The sequence below is a fragment of the Myotis yumanensis genome, unplaced genomic scaffold (assembly GCF_028538775.1).
Source record: "Myotis yumanensis isolate MYYU_CA2020_CCGP unplaced genomic scaffold, mMyoYum1.0.hap1 SCAF_8, whole genome shotgun sequence".
NCBI lineage: Eukaryota > Metazoa > Chordata > Mammalia > Chiroptera > Vespertilionidae > Myotis > Myotis yumanensis.
The window spans coordinates 92,035,298-92,056,461 of NW_027223759.1; the positions used below are offsets into that span (position 1 = coordinate 92,035,298).

The following is a 21,164-nucleotide window of genomic DNA, read 5'->3' on the forward strand; positions in this document are numbered from 1 at the left end:
ACACCTGACACATTTGACATACGCAGGAGCCCAACTAATAAATCCAATCATTGGCTTAAAGTTACTGGTTGTTTCGATTCTGGCAAGCTAGAAGTTTATAGAATAACTAGAGGCCTGGTGCACAAAAATTTGTGCACTCGGGGGTCCCTCAGCCCAGCCTGTGCCCTCTCGCAGTCTGGGACCCCTTGGGGGATGTCCACCTGCTGGCTTAGGCCTGCTCCCCGGGGGATTGTGCCTAAGCTGGCAGTGATACATCCCTTGGGGGATGTCCACTTGCCAGTGGGCCTAAGCTGCAGTTGAACATCCACAGAGCTGCTGAGGAGGCAGGAGAGGCTCCCACCATCGCCGCTGTGATGCCGTCAGCCTGGCTTGTGGCTGAGCAGAGCTCCCCCTGTGGGAGTGCACTGACTGCCAGGGGGCAGCTCCTGCATTGAGCATCTGCCCCCTGGTGGTCAGTGTGTGTCATAGTTACCAGTCATTCCCAGTCGTTCTGCTGTTAGGGTCAATTTGCACATTACTGCCCTAACAGGTTTGGCTCAATGGATAGAGCGTCGGCCTGCGGACTGAAGGGTCCCAGGTTCGATTCTCGTCAAGGGCATGTACTCTGGTTGTGTACACATCCCCAGTAGGGGGTGTGCAGGAGGCAGCTGATCGAAGTTTCGCTCTCATCGATGTTTCTAACTCTCCATCCCTCTCCCTTCCTCTCTGTAAAAAATCAATAAAATATATTTGGAAAAAAAAAATTGCATGTGCACATTACCCTTTTATTATATAGGATAGAAGCCTGGTGCACGGGTGGGAGCCAGCTGGTTTGCCCTGAAGGGTGTCCCGGATCAGGGTGGGCAGGGGATCCCCAGCTCCCTACGATCGCCCACGCCGCCCCTGCTCACGATCTCTGGCTCTGCCCATGCTCAGGACTAACACCTCTGGCCAAGGCATTAGGCCTGGGCAAGGGACCCCCAGCACCCCACTATCACCAACTCAGCCCCTGTTCCCTGCGATTGACGGCTCTGCCCTAATGCCTCTCACCCAGGCATTAGGCCTGGGCAGGGGACCCACAGCTCTCCAAGGGACCTCCTGCTCCACCCCTTCCCAGGCCTAACACCTGTGGCCGAGGCATTAGGCCCGGGCAGCAAGGACCCCCAGCTGCAGCCGGCCCCCAATCGTGGGCTCTGCCAATGCCCGGACCTAACGCCTCTGGCCAGAGGCGTAAGGCCCGGGCAGTGGGGACCCTCAGCTGCAGCCGCCCCCCAATCGTGGGCTCCGCCCCTGCCCGGACCTAACACCTCTGGCCGAGGCGTTAGGCCTGGGCAGGGGACCCTCGCAGCTGCAGCCGCCCCTGCCCGGCTGTAGCTGTCCCCCCATCGTGGGCTCTGCCCCTGCCCAGGACCCCCAGCTGCAGCCGCCCCCTGATCATGGGCTCCGCCCCTGCCCGGGCCTTACGCCTCTGGCCGAGGCGTTAGGCCGGGGCAGGGGACCCCCCCAGCTGCAGCCACCCCCCTATCGTGGGCTCCGCCCCTGCCCAGCTCCCATCACTGGCTCCACCCCTACTTCCCGCTATCACTGGCCAGTGCGGCAAAGGCGCAGGATTCTCCGATCATGGCTGGGGGGCAGGGCAAAGGCGGCCCTGAGGGCCGCCTTTGCCCTGCCCCCCACTCTTAGCTCCCCCCTGGGTTTCCGATCACTGTCAGTGCCAGGGGGCTTCTTCCGTGCTTTCCTGCATTGTGCCTACATATGCAAATTAACCGCCATCTTTGTTGGCAGTTAACCGCCATCTTGGCTGGTGATTAATTTGCATATCTCGCTAATTAGCCAATGAAAAGGGTAGCGGTCATATGCTAATTACCATGTTTCTCTTTTATTAGTGTAGATGGCCCTTTTGGAAAAAAAATTTATATTGCACTAGAAAAAAAATATTTATAGAACTGGAATAACAACCGTATAAATGGGTTTTTGCTTATCCACAGGCCAACAAAACTAACATTCCTTTTAAGTTCTTTCCTAGTGCCCCCAATGTTCAAGGAGGGGCACTGAGTTGGTCATGATGTAAATGATGACATGGCTTATTACAGAATCACAGATTCTCACAGAATCTGAGCTGCAAGAAAATTTTAAACAATGTAATTTCATCCTAATGCCTTCTCTACCACATTCCACCCTGAGATAATGGCAGAACCACTCCCAAAAATCCTTCAGAAAGGGGGGAAGTTTTTCTATTTTTAGAACATGGAAGAGGGTTCCTAAAACAATAGATCAATTAGCTTGATGTCAGTCCTCAAGAAAACCCTACAAAAATTTATACATAAACAAATTTGGAGAACTCAGAAAAGAAACAGTAATTCTAGGAACAAGAACAAGTACAATATGAAAAAATAATGCCAAACTAACATCATTTTTCTTGATAGACCTACTTGCCTGGTAGATCAAGACAATATTGTAGTTTTAATGTACTTGACATCTGAAAATTTCCCATGAAACCATTTTAGAACAAACAAAAACAAAGATGCATCTGGGTTCCCCTAGAATCATACCATGAGATAAAGACTCAAGTTTAAGGCTGTTTACACGGTAAGATGAACTTGGAAACACTGCAGGGAAATGGGGAAGGCCAGAAAGAGAAGGAGACCCACAAGGTGTGTATTATTCAGCAAGTTATCGCTGTGGGCAAGTGGAGCCTGCCCCTCCCCACTGCCCATTCGTCCCTGTACTTCAGCCTAGACCTATAGCCATGCCCCTGAAAAGCTCGCAGTCCCAGGGGCTGGCAGCTGGACATCAGGCCAGCACAAACAGAAATAAGTGCCAAGACAGGGCAAGGCAACAAGGTGTTCATGGCTAATAAAAAGCCAAAAAGTATCTGAAAAATAAAAATTTAAGGTGTTCCAATATTGTAGTACTCATCATTTTGTTCAGGTATATTATTTCTTTGAAAAGGGATTTTTTAATCAAAATACTTTGTTTTCAGTTGTTTCTTTTTTTTTAAAAATATATTTTATTGATTTTTCACAGAGAGGAAGGGAGAGAGATAGAGAGTCAGAAACATCGATGAGAGAGAAACATCGACCAGCTGCCTCCTGCACATCTCCCACCGGGGATGTGCCCACAACCCAGGCACATGCCCTCGACCGGAATCGAACCCGGGACCTTTCAGTCCGCAGGCCGACGCTCTATCCACTGAGCCAAACCGGCCTCGGCTTCAGTTGTTTCTTTAGAAACATATTAGTATATTCTTTTGCTTTAAATTAATTCATTTGAAAACATATTTTCAAATGTTTTTATTTGCAGAATGTTTCATATGTTTTCTAAAATTAATTTTTACTAAGCTTCCTGTAGGAACCCTGTCCCAAGACAACCGGATGTTTAAGGCCACTCTGAGCGTGGGAATCCTAATCAGGGTGTTCAAGGCTAACTTACTATAAGCAGGTGCAAAAGGACGCAGCAAGCTATACACTACGCAGGCGTGCCTGCCTGTAGCCCAAATACTGAGGTCATTATTTGGCATAAAGCCTCTTTTGTTTGAGCTTATTTAAGCTGTATATAAGTTGCTCTGACCAGCCAGTACGGGGCTGTGTTATAGGCAAGATGTATTACTGACCAGTAGGTGTGTGGCTGCTTGGTCAGGCTACTTTGTTAGCAATGGTTCCTGTGTTTGCTACTATATTAGCAAGGGTTACTGGGTCTAAAATAAAGTCTCTTATACGCCTATGACTGCTCATATCTTTTCCATCCGGTACCTGACATCCAAGGAGGTCCAGTCCCTGGCCTAGGGACTCGGACCCAACACCTCCCCTGTCACTCCATTCCCACTGGGACTTCTATCCCTGGAGCACAGAAGTCTTTTCCATATTAGGGCCTTCCACTGCTCACAAACTGCTTTCTCTACCAAGAATGTTCTTTCTCTCAAACTCTTTGCAGGGTTGTCTTTTCCTACCTCAATTTTCAGTAATTAAACATTAGCACCTCAGTCAGGTCTTCCTTAGTACTATCTAAATAGAATACCTACTGCCCTTGCCTTTATTCTTTGTCACAATATTTTATGCATACCCTTCAAAGAACTTAATATATTTAAACAATTCATTTATTAACTGTCTGCTTCTCTTACTATAAGTCTATAAATTCCATAAGGGGCTGTAATTCCTAACTCATAGCATTATGCCTGGCAAATTCAACAAGTATTTTCTGAGGGGGTAAACAAACAAACAAAAAAGGTACAAATTAACCGGTAAACTACATTGTCCCTGAAAATTTTAAGGTCTCAAGATCCTGAGATCTCTTCATAGGACCTGGAAGAAACCTCAGAGATCATCAGATCGAATCCAAATTTTACAGAAGTTTCAAAAGGGGTTCCCCAGAACACAGAGCTCCTCAGGGCCACAACAAGCCCTTAAGATCATGTACCACTCCCAAATGTAAACATGATCTAATCATGTCTTAACCACCATGAAAATAATCCTGTAAGTTTTCACTAAACTCACTACCAAAGCTCTACTGCCTCTTTAGTAAGTATAGAGCATGAGAAAAGATAATTTATCAATAAAGTACACAGAGTAAAAATAAAATATAAATAAGCAGCAAATGTTTAAATAATATATATATATGTATATATATATACATATATATATATATATATATATATATACATATATATATATATATATATATATATATATATTTCCTCCTTTAATAGATTCTCATTCTATTATTCTCACAGTAGTACCTTTTAATATTTTTGACAATGGAAAAATCCATTTTAATTAAATTTACAAATTTGTGCTCTTATCATTCCTCTAACATACCATATCTGCATCAATCCCTGAATAAAAACACAACAGTCCTAAAACAATCTCTGAAATGAATACACTACTTTCCAAAACAAGAACAACTTAAAGTGAAACTTTCCATTTACCTCGTTATTGGTGTAATGGAGCTCCATGGACTGTCCAAAGGCAGTTTTAGCTTTCGACCTCAGATGTTCCAGTCTAACTGGTCTGGGGAACTGAAGGATTCTGTATAAATGGAATTTTAAAACATCTTATTTTCTGAGGAAGAATTAGCATGCCTCAACAGTTACCTTTCGGATAAACTGAAATTAAGTAAAGATATAAACGCCCACTGTACATGAGCACCACAATGGCTTGTTTTGGATCAAGTGCACTAATTCTCAACACAAAGTTCAAAAACTCTGAAGTCTGTTCTATTCTAATACAAATTACAAACAGGAAATCCTCACAAAGCTCTGCAGTTTGTAATTTGCACTGAAACTGTTATATGAGTATTAAAGGGAAGTGTAAAATGTTCGCTGAAGAAAATAATTAAACTTAACTATGTGATATCCATACTATGAAATGGAAGAAAACTGTTAAAAAGAATAAAGTCATTCTTTGGGGGTTCAAATTTTGATTTCTCATACCTTATCAACTCAACATTTAAATATAAATATTTTTAAGGAATTAAAAAAAATTAATTCTAGTATTTCTTCCTGTGTCGCAATGGATTAGCCTGTGCTGCTCCCGGGAACATGCTTCTAAGCCTGGAAACCACTCTACTAGCCTGTAAGCTCTGTCAGGCAGGGACCATCTGCCACTGACTGGTCCCTCAGGGCCCAGCAGACAACAAGCACTCAATAAATTGTGCCCCACGAAGGAAAAAAACACACTGAAAATACCCATAAAAGAACTGTAAGTAGAAAAAGCAGAATGGACGACACTTATAGAGTATATCTAGCATATCGCATTTTTAAAAACCATATCTCTGTGTAAAGCATTTTACATCTCAGGTTATATGATTTATGAGCCTTTTTAAAGTCTTTAAAATGAATAGATCTTTCATTAAATTAATGAGACACGAATAACAAACATGAAATCCCATATTCTCCAACTCCAAATAGTCTTGTTAATAATTCTGTTGTTAACCATCACCACCCACCTCTGCTACTGTAAGAAGATACAGACCCGGAAGAAGACTAGGCTTACCCCACTCCTAAATAATTCACAGCCACCATTCCAACTCATTTCCCTCAATGTTACTATTTAAGTACATGTCGTATGTTGAGAATAATCAAAATTGTGAATGTTGCCAGCTGGTGTGGCTGAGTGGTTGAGTGTCGACCTATGAACCAAGAGGTCACGGTTCGATTCCCAGTTTGGGCACATGATTGGGTTGCAGGCTAGATCTCCAGGGTGGGGGGTGCAGGAGGCAGGCGATCAATGGTACTCTCTCATCATTGATGTTTCTCTCTCTCTCTCTCTCTCTCCCCCCCTGTCCCTCTCCCTTTCTCTCTGAAATCAATAAAAAATATATATATTTTTTAAATTGTGAATGTTAAGTCCACATACATAATTCTGTAGAGTATAATATGATAAGGAGATTTATAAGGAGACTAGAGGCCCGGTGCACAAAAATTTGTGCACTCGGGGGGGAAGGGGGGGTCCCTCAGCCCGGCCTGTGCCCTCTCGCAGTCTGGGACCCCTCGGGAGATAACGACCTGCTGGCTTAGGCCTGCTCCTGGGTGGCAGAGGGCAGGCCCAATCCCTAGGTGCAGCCCCTGGTCGGGCTCAGAGCAGGGCTGACTGGGGAGTTGGGGCGCCGCCCCCTATCATGCACAGAGCAGGGCGGATCGGGAGGTTGTGATGCCACCCTCAGTCACGCTCAGGGTAGGGCTGATTGGGGGGTTGGGGCACCGCCCCCTATTACACTCAAGGCAGGGTCAATGGGGAGGTTGCGGCGCCACACCCTGTGATGCACAGAGCAGGGCCAATCAGGGGGTTGGGGCACTGCCCCCTGTCACTCACAGAGCAGGGCCAATCAGGGGGTTGGGGCACTGCCCCCCCGCCCCTGTCACGCACAGAGCAGGGCCCATCAGGGGGTTGGGGAGCTCCCCCCTCTCATGCACAGAGCAGGGCCCATCAGGGGGTTGGGGAGCTCCCCCGTCATGCACAGAGTAGGGCTGATAGGGGAGTTAGGGCACCGCCCCCTGTCACACACAGAGCAGGACGGATCAGGGGGTTGGGGAGCTACCACTGTCACACTCAGGGCAGGGCCGATGGGGAGGTTATGGCTCTACCCCGTCACAGACAGAGCAGGGCCCGTGGAGGGGGGGTGGGGGGTTGGGGCGCCACCCCCTGTCACACACAGAGCAGGGCCGATCAGGGGGTTGGGATGCCACACCCTGTCACACACAGAGCCGCAGGGCGATCAGGGGGTTTGGGCGCTGCACCCTGTCATGCTGATCTGGTGCCAGGAGACCTCTCGGCTCCGCTGATCCCGGTGCTGGGAGGCATATTACCCTTTTACTATATAGGATAGAGGCCTGGGGGCTGGCTGGTTTGCCCTGAAGGGTGTCCTGGATCAGGGTGGGGGTCCCCACTGGGGTGCCTGCCTGGCCAGTCTGGGTGAGGGGCTGAGGGCTGCTTTCAGGCTGGCGGTTTTGACTGAAGCTCCCAACCACTCCTTTTTTTCTTTTTTTCTTTTTTCTTCTGGGCCAGCTTTAGCTCTGGCTCTAGCTCTGAGGCTTCCACTGCTGGTTTGTTTGCCGTTCTATAATCGAAACAATGTATAACTTCAGCTCTGAGATCCCAGCTGGCTATATTTGTTACAAAGTTTCAAACTGCCAGCCCAGAGGCCGGCAAGGCAGGCGGGGAACGCAGGCGGGGAACGTTGGAGTCTGCAGTCACGGGAGCAAGCAAGCCTCATGTTTGCTTCCAGCTGCCTGGCTGCCGGCTGCCATCTTGGCTGACAGTTAATTTGCATAAGGATATGCTGATTAGCCAATGGGAAGGGTAGCGGTCGTACGCCAATTACCATGTTTCTCTTTTATTAGTGTAGATAATATGATTATGATAAGTAAAAATAAAAGAAAATGGTAATATTCAAAGGCTGCATTATGTAATGATCTTATTTACTTCCGAATACTGCAAAGTAAAAACATTTATCTTTCTAATGTTTAGCCTGAATTTTGATAGTTTCTATCTTAAGTTTAAATACATGTTAGACGTTATCAAGGACTATTCCATTCTCAATTTGTAAGCCACGAGCCTTCATTAAAATATAGGAAGAACCTTTAATGGCTTTAACTAGAACATGCATTTAATTAAGTTGATAATCTAAATTGTAATGTTTCTTTCCTTACCTTTTTTCTCCTCTATGTTCAAATTTGACTCGGACATCATTCTGTAATGAAATGATAAATCATTTCAGAAATCAAATAAAACTTTTTTTTTCCTTAGTCATGCATTTAAAACAGAGCAGAGGGGCCCTAGCTGGTTTGGCTCAGTGGATAGAGCATTGGCCTGCAGACAAAAGGGCCCCAGGTTCGATTCTGGTCAAGGGCATGTACCTTGTTTGCAGGCTCAATCCCCAGGAGGGGCCATGCAGGAGGCAGTCAATCGATGATGGTCCTCTCTCATAAATGTTTCTATCCCTCTATCCCACGCCCTTCCACTACTGTCTAAAAATCTAATAATAATAATAATAATAATAATAAAAACCAGAGCTGACGGGGAAGGTTTCATTTCAGTATCAACTCCAATAAATTGATAGGGTCTGCCAAAAAGCCAGGTTGAGAATTATGTTGCTGAATTTGGGGTCAAGAGGGAAGATCAACAGGATCTGTTAATGTGGCATCATGGGCATGAGACATTTGCTAATCCTGTTAGAGGGAAATTTAGCATACTGTATTTCTATTTTTTAGGGCAACATCCCAAACAAATTTTATCTATAAGAATCAAAATGGCCCTGGCTGGTGTTGCTAAATGGTTAGAGCCTTGGCCCCAACACCGAAGGGTTTTGAATTCGATTCCTGGTCAAGGGCACATAGCTGGGTTGTGGGTTCAATCCCCACCCCCTGGTCAGGGCACATGCGAAAGGCAACTGGGGATGTGTCTCTCTCACATCAATCTCTCTCTCTCCCGCTCCTTTCTCCCTCCCTTCCACTCTCTGAAAATCAATGAAAAAAATATTCTCTGTTGAGAATTAACAAAAAGAATCAAAATGATCCTCATTTGTAAATATACAGAATAGATGACTTTAAATTAAAAAAATTGCTTATCTTATGTGCTTTAAGAATGGATGAAACAACTTCAGAGAGCAGTTACCACATTAAATGTAATTCTATCATTTTTTAAACACTCACTTATAAAAAATGTTTAACAAAATATTTGATTCAAAAGTATAAAAGCTAAATACTTTAAGCAAAACCTCTATAAGATCAAGATATTCAAGAAAAATAATTCACAGAACAATATAAATTTATTAAAATATTATTGAAACAAATACCTGTTTTTTTGGTGATAAAGATTTTGTTTTTCTGTTTTCTTGTAAGGATAATGCTGGCCGACTGGCCTTATGAAGAACAGCCAAATCTTGCATGATTGAGTTCAAAGCTTGCTGATCATCTAGGTATTTTTAAAATAACATAGTCAGACTTGTAATTTCAATATGTATTTACTACTGACATCAAACACAAAATTTATAATAAAATTTAATGCAAAAATCTAGAACATTTTCAATGCCTATGCTTGTTATTTTGGTGAAATAAAATTTCCATTTAGAAACTGAAGAGCAGTAATGTTAGAATAGCACTGGACATGCGCACTAGCATCATACTGGGTGTCCATACATGAGATTTTTACAGGCAAAATAAAGTCATTCTGATTCTTCTAATGATGTAACATCCTAGAATATGGGTCGAAACAGCTTTATTATGACAAGTTCTTTTCTATGACACCTAAACAAAACATCACAAGACATCTAAAATCTTAAATAAAACAAGTGGCGGGGGGGGGGGGGGGGGGATAACTTTCTATAAATACCATCATTACTTAGCATTTCTATTCAAAGTACAGAATTCCTTTTAGAGTTTTTCTCTTTCATCAGACTTCAAGTCAGAAACAACAAAAGCTTTGCCTACTGATTTTATGACGTGTTTTCTTGAACTTCTTCTCCATAAGGTTCAATAAGATTACAAACATTTAAAGACTCTTTAATGATCTCAACCTGGAATAATTCAAAAGGTAACAATACAAGAAAAATCCATTCCCAAGGGAAAAAAACACTAAACCCATAAAACTGAGTGAAAGAATCATGAACCATAAATTTTTAATTTTTTCCAAACAGATCAAAGATTTCTTCCTAAGACTATGAGCATGAACCTCCTAGTAATGCCAATTATATACTCTGGAAAACTTCAGGGACAATATAATTGATTTTCACTAGTAAATCAATTCCACTAATAATAACCAACAATTGGTTAAAAAAAAAAAAAAAGTAATTGAGAGACTTTACAGCTTACATTTTAAAATGTAACCATTTTGGCCTGGCCAGTGTGGCTCAGTGGTTGAGCATTGACCTGTGAACCAGGAGGTCACAGTTGAATTCCCAGTCAGGGCACATGCCTGGGTTGCAGGCTCAATTCCTATTAGGGAGCATGCAAGAGGCAGCCAATCTACGATTCTCTTTCATCATTGATGTTTCTATCTCTCCCTCCCTCTCCCTTTCTCTCTGAAATCAATACAAATATATTTTTTAAAAAGTAACCATTTTGGTGAGTAATAATTTATGTTCCAAAATAGTAATAATAAAACATGCTTTATCTTGTAATGAAAAATCGTTTAAATGAATGTGCCAATTCAATGGCTTCATCGTCTTTCAAACACACAAATACCTGACTTCTCTAATGCGTTAATTTTTGTAACATTCAATATATTGTTTTGTAGTGAAAATATTTGCACATTAAAATGAAAATTAATGGCTCCAAGGGTTTTATTAATAAATTCCAGGTTTAGAGAAAATTTTATAAGTAACCTTTGTAAAATAAAATCTCATCAAAATGTTAGCTTAGCCCAAGAGTAACTGAGCCCATGGGTATAATATAATCACAACATGTGTACTGTCCATAGGTCCAAGTCAGACTATGTCATTTATTGATAATAATAAATCTTTCCTTAGAAAAATATTAGCTGAGAATGACCTCAACTGAAATGAAATTATATGATATAACCTTCTTGAGAAAGGTAAGATCCTTAATTCTGTACTGGGTGAGGGGAATTCTAATACTTAAACATATCTATGTTTTAATTACTTTCTTCATTAGAAAAAAACTTAAACACTTGAATTTAGGTATTTTTACATGTTTCATATCATAATACCAAAATAAACAAGTGACTGGGGAGGCTTTGGCTTAAATCTCTTATCACACTTACATACACTAATTTCCTGGTTTTGTTTTTTAAAAAGTACTGTTTTCTATCATACGTGTACAAAAATAAAGAGGGCTATTTGAATATAACTAACTTCTTAGAGCAGTGGTTCTCAACCTTCCTAATGCCGTGACCCTTTAATATAGTTCCTCATGTTGTGGTGACCCCAAACCATAATATTATTTTCGTTGCTACTTCATAACTGTAATTTTGCTACTGTTATGAATTGTAATGTAAATATCTGATCTGCAGGATGTATTTTCATTGTTACAAATTGAACATAATTAAAGCATAGTGATTAATCACAAAAACAATATGTAATTATATATGTATTTTGCGATGGTCTTAGGCGACCCCTGTGAAAGGGTCGTTCGACCCCCAAAGGGGTTGTGACCCAGAGGTTGAGAACCGCTGTCTTAGAGAGATGACATACTAATAAAGAGCAACTTAATTGAGTTCCTTCTTTTTCTGGCTTGAAGAAGTATCACATGGTAGATAAATACCTGATAGGCAACTTACTTTGAGGAAGCTGACAAGATGTAAGCTAACAAATCCACAAAAGATCAAGCAAAGTGTGAGCAGAAATACACCACGAGCACTTTTCTAACAATTCTTAGACTGTTTTCCTCAAGAACCTCTGTGGTGGTGATCAGTACTAGACAGATTAAGACAGGCTGTAACTATCATAAAGATCATGAGTTGATCAATAGGCAGTAAGGATAGCCAGAGGGCCCCACGGTTGACCGACAGTCACACAGACGAAGCAGTGTGTTTCTGACACATGTTGAAAGGACATTTAGTTGAGCACAAAACCAGAATATATTTGGGAAATCATTTCAAGTAAAATATTTTATTAGGCATGTTTAATTAGATACCTTATATGCTTACTCATTATATTTAAAATAATTATAGGAGAATATCCTCAATAAAAAATTCAAATATCTGTGAATCATACTTTAAAATATTCATGTTTTTCTATGACTACTTTGGTATATGTTCTTAAGCAATGGCTGTTCTTTGTTTTGTTGTTTTCTATAGTACAGTATTATTTGAGAAGGTAGAAATCAATTTGATTAACACACAGCCCAGATTGCAAGTATGACCAACCAAAATGAAAAGTTGATAGGAGTTCAGAAAAAGGATATCCAATTTAAAGCTGACAAAACTGGAGAATTTGGACCACACGATGGCACTGCACTCATGGTTACAGAGAGAAACCTCCATATTGTTTTCCATAGTGGCTACAAGTTTATCATGAATACAGAAACAAAAAAAATTTCTCCCCTATTTTAGCCTTCAATTGTAGACAAAAAATCTTTAGTTTGAACTTACCCATCATGACAACCAGCTCAACAATCTGAAAATTAGGGAAATGGTTCTCCCATCAGAATTCTTTATTGCCTTAGGAGGTAAAAGACAAACATTAATAATAAGAAACAGAAGAGGCAGACACACATACACAAAAATACCAGTATTAAAACCACTAATGAGAAACATACAATATTAATACTTTATACATTTTGCTGAAAACAAGGATTTTTATTTTTCCTAGACGCTCAATTATTGAGAACAAAAAATCATTATTATTTTAAATTAAGTTTAACTCAGTGTTTTTCAGGCTCCTGGCTTTTTAAGCTAAAAACAAAACCCAGAGTTTTTGAGAATCAAAAATTATCTTAAAGAGATAATCTAATAAACTCAAATTCCTACAGGACAATGGCAGGCATGAAGATGAGTAAAATGGGTCATGCTTAGAGATGAAGAGAACCAAAAAGCGAGGACATCAACAAACACAGTAAAGACCTACAAAAATGCTCTCTTGTGTAAAAGAAAACATTGTCAGGATGTTTCAGAACTCTGAAATTAACCAAAGGCTTGCAGCAATCTAGGCAGCAATCAAGTATCTTAATAAAAAGAGAGAGATGGCGCTGGCTGGATAGCTCAGTGTGTTGGAGCATCGTTCTGAGGCACCAAGGTTGAGGGTTTGGTCCCTGGTCAGGACACATACAAGAAACAATCAGTGAACAAATAAATAAATGGAACAAGAAATCTCTCTCCTCTCTCTCGCTCTCTCTCTCTCTCTCTCCCTCCCTCCCTCCCTCCCTCCCTCCCTCCCTCCTTCAGAGCGAACATGCAAGAGACCACCTAGTGGTGTTCTGACCCTCCCTACTCCTATCTCCCTGCCCTCTACTCCAGCGCCAAAGTAGCAATGTACACCAGCAGCCCTCAGTCCGCCTGTAAGCCACAGGAGAGGACAGAATGGGGAGGAGTGCCTTCAAAGTCCGATTCTCCCCCAAATGTCATTATGTGACCTCTCTAGTGGTTGGATGGTGAGCACCACTTGAAAGGCTGTCTATTTAACCTGACTCAGAGCTCTTTCAATGCAAAAAGCTTAGGGTGCTTGTTAAAATCAATTAGGCAATTAGTGCAATATTTTAACTGTCTGAGAAAGGGGAAAACAGTTGTGGGCAAACGAATAGTTAAGAAAAATAAAGTTCTTTAAAAGAAAAGCTAAGGAACAAATTGGACAGCATGGTTCCATATACAGGAAAAAAAGATCAACAGAAAATGACCCTTAGGAAACCTAAGTTAGAGTTAGACTAACAAAACAAAGACATTAAATCAACTATTTTAAATATGTTCAAAGAACTAAGGAAGCCATGTCTAAGGAGCTAAGGATGTCTGAGAATGATTTCTCAGCAAACAGAATATCAACAAAGAAACAAAAATTATACAAAGGAACCAGATAGAAATTTTGGAGTTAGAAAGTACAATAACTAAAACCATCAAGCATGCCAACAAATGCATAATAGGAATCCCAGAAGGAGAGGAGGAAAAGAAGGGGGCAGATATCGTATTTTAAGAGCCAAAACCTCCAAATTTTATTAAAACAATGTGTACATCCCAAACACTCAACAAAATCCAAGTAGAAAAAAAAATCAAAGTGATTCACACCTAGAAATGTCATAATCACACTGTTGAAAGACAAAGAATCTTAAGAGCAGCAACAGAGAAGAAACTCATCATGTACAAGAGATACTCAACTGATTGCTCACTGGTAACCTAGGAGACCAGAAGGCAAGAAAATGACATCTGAAGCGCTAAAGAAAAAACTGTGAAACAAGAATTCTGTATACAGCAACACCATCCTGCAAAACTGAAGCCAATATTAAGATATTCCAAGATAAACAAGCACAGAGAATTCATTACAACCAGACTTGCCTTACAAGAAATATAAAAGAAGCCCTTCAGGCTGTAATGCAAGGACACTAGGCAGAAAATCCAATCCACAGGCAAAAAGAACATCAGTAAGGATAATTATATAAGTAAAGATAAATGCCGGGAGCCGGTCCATCCTTGCTGCTTGACACAATCGCTGCAGGAAAGAAACATCTGCACAGCATATGTTTCAATGGACCTGGCATATATAGCATACCGTTCTTAATATGTTTGCTCCCTTTAGCGCCATGTGTTTTAACCAAGGTCACCTCTCCGAGAAAGGTTGTTTCCCCAGGTGGGGATCTTTCCCTGAGGTTAGGGAGGGGATACAACCCCTTAATTAAGTGCCAGGCGGGTAGTTAAGCTACATAATCTTTACTCCCTGGAATGGAGATAAGAAACGCCCTAACCTTTGTAATAGAAATTGACAGGATTAAAATCGGCTGGTATAAATACGGATGTAACTAGACAATAAACATCAGAACCTCTTCAGATCCTAACCAGAACCTAGCCAGAGAACATGGCAAAAGATCCTGAACAGATCTTGGCTAGAGAACCTATGCTGATCAACTGAACGCTGACCCCATGCCATTCCTTCTTCGCCGACTCCGTCCACACCTTTGAGGACCCCTGGACCCGCTGGGGTTGGACCCCAGCAACCAGCTTATGGCGCATCAGAACCTCATCAGTTCCTAACCAGAACTCCGACCAGAACTTTGGCTGGAAATCCTGGCTATAGGTCCTGACTAGGCTGCTGATCAACTGAAGGCTGTCTCCATGTCATTCCTTCTTCGCCGACTCCGTCCTCACCTTTGGGAACCCCTGGAACAGGATTCCCCTAGGTAAGCCCCTCCCCCCATTGAGAACCCCCACACTCGGGACGGATAGGACTCCACCAGGGTGCTACAGACCCCCCTATAGAGGATAAGTAGGGTAAGAAGGTGGATAGTACAGAACTTAGATTGAGAAGATGTGCCATACTGAGTCCAAAGAAAGAAGACTCTGTATTGATCTTTAGATTAAGAAGATGTGCCATACTGAGTCTAAAGAAAAAAAGACTCTGTATTGATCTTTTAACACATATGCTTGCTAGCAGAGGAGTTAAGGTTACGTCCAGTCAGACGGAATGTTTTATACAAGAAGTATGTCCATGCTTTTCTGAGGAAGGAAAGGTGCCAGAAAGGTAAATGTAGAGGCATGGGAGAAGGTAGGCCCAAGGAGCCTTATCCTTAACCCCACTGCAGCCTTTCCACCCCGGGAAAGTGCAGGATTGGAAAGCTCTCCCTGGGGTGATAGATCAGGACTCAGGTAATAGCAAAAAGTGCCAATCCTACTCTTAAAATGGATACAAGAGAGCATTTGGGATTTTTCTTTTTAATGCCTACTTTGGATTGAGTAAATGCATTATGTGCGTCACCACAATGGACCCAGAGAAGCTCCTTGTCTCATCGTTCCAAAGACTTAGAGTTGCCCCGATGACAGAAAAGCGGAAAAAAAGAAGAAAAGGACGGCTATGCAAGGGACTGAGGTGCCAACATAGGGTCAGCTGAAGAAGTTAACAACTGAGGCCCAACAGATGGTAGAAAAGCAAGAAGTGGAAGCTACTCTCTCAGCCAAGTCCAAGGACTCTGAGTAAATCAGCAAAAGAAACTTTCATTTAGCAGAAACTCACTTATTTCGTCAAATGGAAAGACTTACTTACATAAGCCTGGAAGGGACCTGATGTACTTTTAACCTAGGGGAGAGGAGATGCTTGTATATTTCCACAGGATGCAGACTCACCTGTGTGGATTCCAGACCGTCTAATCCGACCTTATGTCACACGACCCTCCATCTCCTCCTCATCCTCCTCCTCCCCGGTATCATCCATATCGTCCGACCCAGAGGGCACAGCTGACTCCTCCCCGGACACCGACACCACCATCAAGCATGGCCCTGATGGACCCTTTGATGCAGCCCTTCGACTCACTGACGCTTCGGGGAAGCCCGTCGCCAATGACGCTGCCCGCTAGCCAGATCAACAAGGACAACCAAACCACCAACTTGAGGACAGCTGAAATCCCTTGACTAAAGAGGCCAGCAACCTTCTACAGGAACAAGGCTCCATGTGCGTTCCATCCACTATGTTTATAGCTATGCTCGCTATCATTGCTTGTCAGTCTTCTTCCGAGTCTTAAGCAACCCAATCAGAGAGGTGGCCGCTGATTTATATGCGCTATCATTTAAAAAATAAAAAAGGGGGAATTTGCCGGGAGCCGGTCCATCCTTGCTGCTTGACACAATCGCTGCAGGAAAGAAACATCTGCACAGCATATGTTTCAATGGACCTGGCATATATAGCATACTGTTCTTAATATGTTTGCTCCCTTTAGCGCCATGTGTTTTAACCAAGGTCACCTCTCCGAGAAAGGTTGTTTCCCCAGGTGGGGATCTTTCCCTGAGGTTAGGGAGGGGATACAACCCCTTAATTAAGTGCCAGGCGGGTAGTTAAGCTACATAATCTTTACTCCCTGGAATGGAGATAAGAAACGCCCTAACCTTTGTAATAGAAATTGACAGGATTAAAATTGGCTGGTATAAATACGGATATAACTAGACAATAAACATCAGATCCTCATCAGTTCCTAACCAGAACTCCAACCAGAACTTTGGCTGGAGATCCTGGCTATAGGTCCTGACTAGGCTGCTGATCAACTGAAGGCTGTCTTCGTGTCATTCCTTCTTCGCCAACTCCGTCCACACCTTTGGGGACCCCTGGACCTGCTGGGATTGGACCCCAGCAGATAAAAGGCAAAATCAGCATACCTTTTGTTTCTAACTCTTCATTTCTCCTGACTGTGGTAAGTACAAAACTGATCCACCCTAAAGATTTCCAAGCACCAATTCCTAGAATTTCTGCATATAATCACTTTACATGACAAAGGGGACTTTTAAAATATGATAAATTAAGAAACTTTAAATGGGAAGATTATTTGGTTGGACTCCACATAAGCACAGTGGTCCTTTGACAGGAAAAGCCCTGGCTGGCTTGGCTCAGTGGATAGAGCGTCAGCCTGAGGACTGAAGGGTCCCAGGTTCGGTTCCAGCCAAAGGGCACATGCCTGGGTTGCGGGCTTGATCCCCAGTAGGGGGTGTGCAGGAGGCAGCCGATCAATGATTCTCTCTCATCATTGATGATTCTATCTCTCGCTCCCTTTCCCTTCCTCTCTGAAAACAATAAAGAAATAAATTTTAAAAAAAATGACAGGAAAAGCAGCAAAGTGAGTGTCAGTGATGCTGCATAAGAAAGGCGTGACTAGTCATTGTTAGCTTTGCACATGGAATGGGGGGGTGGGGTGGTGGTGATAATTCCATGGAGTGGATGGATGCAGGAAGCTTCTAGAAAGTGGAAAAGGCAAGAAAATGGATTCTCCTCTAGAACCTTCAGAAGGAACACAGCAATGCTGACACTTTGATTTTAGCCCAGAGAAACTAATTACAGATTTTTACTTCCAAAACTGTAAGATAATAAACTGAAGTTGTTTTAAGCCACCAAATTTGTGGGATTTTGTTATAGCAGTATGTAGGGAGTATTTAAGACCACCCCAGTTTCCTATCATCAACAAATCAATAAATGATAACTGCTGGAGAGGATGTGGAGGAAAGGGAACCCTAGTGCACTGCCGGTAGGAATGCAGACTGGTGCAGCCACTATGGAAAACAGTATGGAGTTTCCTCAAAAAATTAAATGTGGAACAGCCATTTGACCCAGTGATCCCACTTCTAGGAATGTACCCTAAGAAACCCGAAACACCAATCAGAAAGAATGTATGCACCCCTGTGTTTATAGCAGCACAATTTACAATAGCTAAAATCTGGAAACAGTCCAAGTGTCCATCAGTAGAAGAGTGAATAAAGAAGCTGTGGTACATTTACACCATGAACTACTATGCAGCAGTAAAAAAGAAGAATCTCTTACCCTTTGAGACAGCATGGAGGAGCCTGGAGAGTGTTATGCTAAGTGAAATAAGTCAGTCAGAGAAAGACAAGTATCACATGATCTCACTCATATATGGAATCTAATGAACAAAATAAACTGATGAACGGAGTGGATCCAGAGACATGGAAGCATCTCAGAGAGAACGTGGGGGGGAATCAACCAAAGACCTTGTATTCATATATGTATAAGCCATGGACACAGAGAGTGGAGTGGTGAGGGCAGGGGTGGTTTGGAGGGGGTCGATGGGGGAAAAAAGGGGACATATGTAAAACTTTCAACAATAAAGTTTTAAAAGGCCACCCCAGTTTCAATGAATTGCTAGAGGGACTCACAGGATTCAACAATGTTAGGGCTGATCATACAGACACATGATCTACCTAGCACATACCAAAATTTCCGATTCCCAGAATAAAAGCAGGTGTTCAGCATAAACTATATTGTTTGTAAGCAATTTAGGCATAGTAAGCCATTCTTATTAGTTAGGCAGGTGGGAACCCTTCTGAAATTCAAGTTCTCAGATGTCAGCCACGGGTGGACATAAGCAGTTCTTTCTAACGATAAGCAGTGAGGCCTGCTATGTTAACTCCTTCCTACACTAGCAGCAACAGGAAACTAATACGCACACAAATTTAAAGAAACTGCATAAAGTAATCATCGTAAGTGTGTTACTGGATATACAATATAAAAAATGTAATTTGTATAAAAGCAACACCAAGAAAAGGGAAAAGATGAAGTTTTATTAAACATGTTTGTATACCACTGCAATTAAGTTGATATTAATTCAATCTACACTGTTTTAATTGAGATATTAATTTTAATCACAAGGTTCAAACATTAAAAACTAAATGTAAAAAGAAGTAAAAGAAACAAGAGAATTAAAATAGCACACTAAAAATATCTAACCCAGCTGGCGTGGCTCAGTGGTTGGGCATTGACCAGAAGATCACGGTTCAATTCTCGGTCAGAGTACATGATTCCAGTCAGGACACATGCCCGGGTTGTGGGCTTGATCCCCAGTAGGGGGCATGCAGGAGGCAGCAGATCCATGATTCTCTCTCATCACTGATGTTTCTATCTTTCTCTTCCTCTCTCTTCCTCTCTGAAATCAATAAAAATATATTTTAAAAGATCTAACACAAAAGAAGGTAGCAATAAAGAAATGAGGAACAAAAAGAGACATAATACACATAAGACACAAATATAAAATGGCAGGTGTAATCCTACCTTATGCGTAATTACATTGAATATACATGGAATGAACAAACCAGTTAAAAGGCAGACATCAGCAGAATAGATTTTAAAAAGCATGGTCCAACTATATGCCATCTACAACACTTTATTTTTTTAAATATATTTTATTGATTTTTTACAGAGAGGAAGGGAGAGGGATAGAGAGTTAGAAACATCGAGAGAGAAACATCGATCAGCTGCCTTCTGCACACTCCCTACTGGGGATGTGCCCACAACTAAGGTACATGCCCTTGACCGGAATCGAGCCTGGGACCATTCAGTCCACAGGCTGATGCTCTATCCACTGAGCCAAACCGGTTAGGGCATACAACACTTAAGATTCAAAGGCAAAATAGGTTGAAAGTAAAAGAATGAGAAAAGATATACCATGCAAATAGTACCAAAAGGTATCGGGAGTGGTTATACTAAGCGCAGACAAAATAGAATCTACTATATGTAACTGGGTGGCTCAGTTGGTTGGAGTACTGTCCTGTACACCAAAAGGTTGCAGGTTCAATCTCCAGATTGGGGCAAGTACAGGACGCAACAGATTGGTTTCCCTCTCACATTGACATTTCTCTCTCTCTCTCAATCAATAAATATATCCTCGAGTGAGGATTAAAATAAAAAAAGAATATAGTATAAAAAATTTTTTGAGCCCTAGCCAGTTTGGCTCAGTGGATAGAGCGTTGAACTGCAGACTGAAGAGTCCCAGGTTCAATTCCAGTCAAGGGCACATGCCGGGATTGTGGGCTCAATCCCCCGTGGGGGGCATGCAGGAGGCAGCCGATCAATGATTATCTCTCATCATTGATGTTTCTCTCTCTCCCTCTCCCTTCCTCTCTGAAATCAATATTTAAAAAAAAATTTTGTTTTGAGGCAAAGAAGAATATTTATAATTAAAAAGACCAACTCATCAAGACAGTAATTATAAACATGTATGCACATAACCACAGACTCAAAATACATGAAGAAAAAAATGATAAACCTGAAAGTAGAAAATTCAAAAATAATAGTTAAAGATTTTAAAGCTTCTTTTCAATAATGAATAAAACAAACTGACAGAAAATCAATGAGAATACAGAAGACTTGAATAACACTATAAACTACTAGACTTAGTAGACATCTATAGAACACTCAAGTCCAAAACAGCAGAACACACATTCCTTTCAAATGCAAGTAGAACATTTTCCCCAGAGAGATCATATGTTAATACAATAAAACTAATCACAGTAAGTATACATGAAGTCATGTGAAGTATGTTCCCTGACAACAATGTAATGAAATTAGAAATTAATAACAGAAGGAATTTTGGGGAATTCATGAATACGTGAAAATTAAAAACACACTCCTAAAGAACCAATGGGTCAAAAAAAAAAAAAGTCTCGAGAGAAATTAGAAAATACTTTGAGATAAATAAAAATAAAAACAAAACATACTGAAACTTATTGAATGCACCTAAAGTACAATTTAGAGAGAAATTTATAACTATAATTGTTTATTAAAAAACAAGATCTCAAATCAGCAGCCTAACTTTCTACCTT

At 41.7% G+C, this 21,164-nt stretch overlaps 1 protein-coding gene across 1 annotated transcript in view; it reads right to left on the bottom strand.

Annotated features, from left to right (window-relative positions):
- Positions 1-21,164, bottom strand: part of MAP3K2 (mitogen-activated protein kinase kinase kinase 2) — a 97,712-nt gene that overhangs the window by 28,649 nt on the left and 47,899 nt on the right. The window contains exons 2-5 of the mRNA XM_070423165.1: positions 12,525-12,593; positions 9,271-9,389; positions 8,126-8,166; positions 4,904-5,003 (exon numbers count right to left, since the gene is read on the bottom strand). Coding sequence (XP_070279266.1) covers positions 4,904-5,003; positions 8,126-8,166; positions 9,271-9,389; positions 12,525-12,531 — 267 coding nt within the window. The 5' untranslated portion in view covers positions 12,532-12,593. The remainder of the gene's footprint in view (positions 1-4,903; positions 5,004-8,125; positions 8,167-9,270; positions 9,390-12,524; positions 12,594-21,164) is intronic.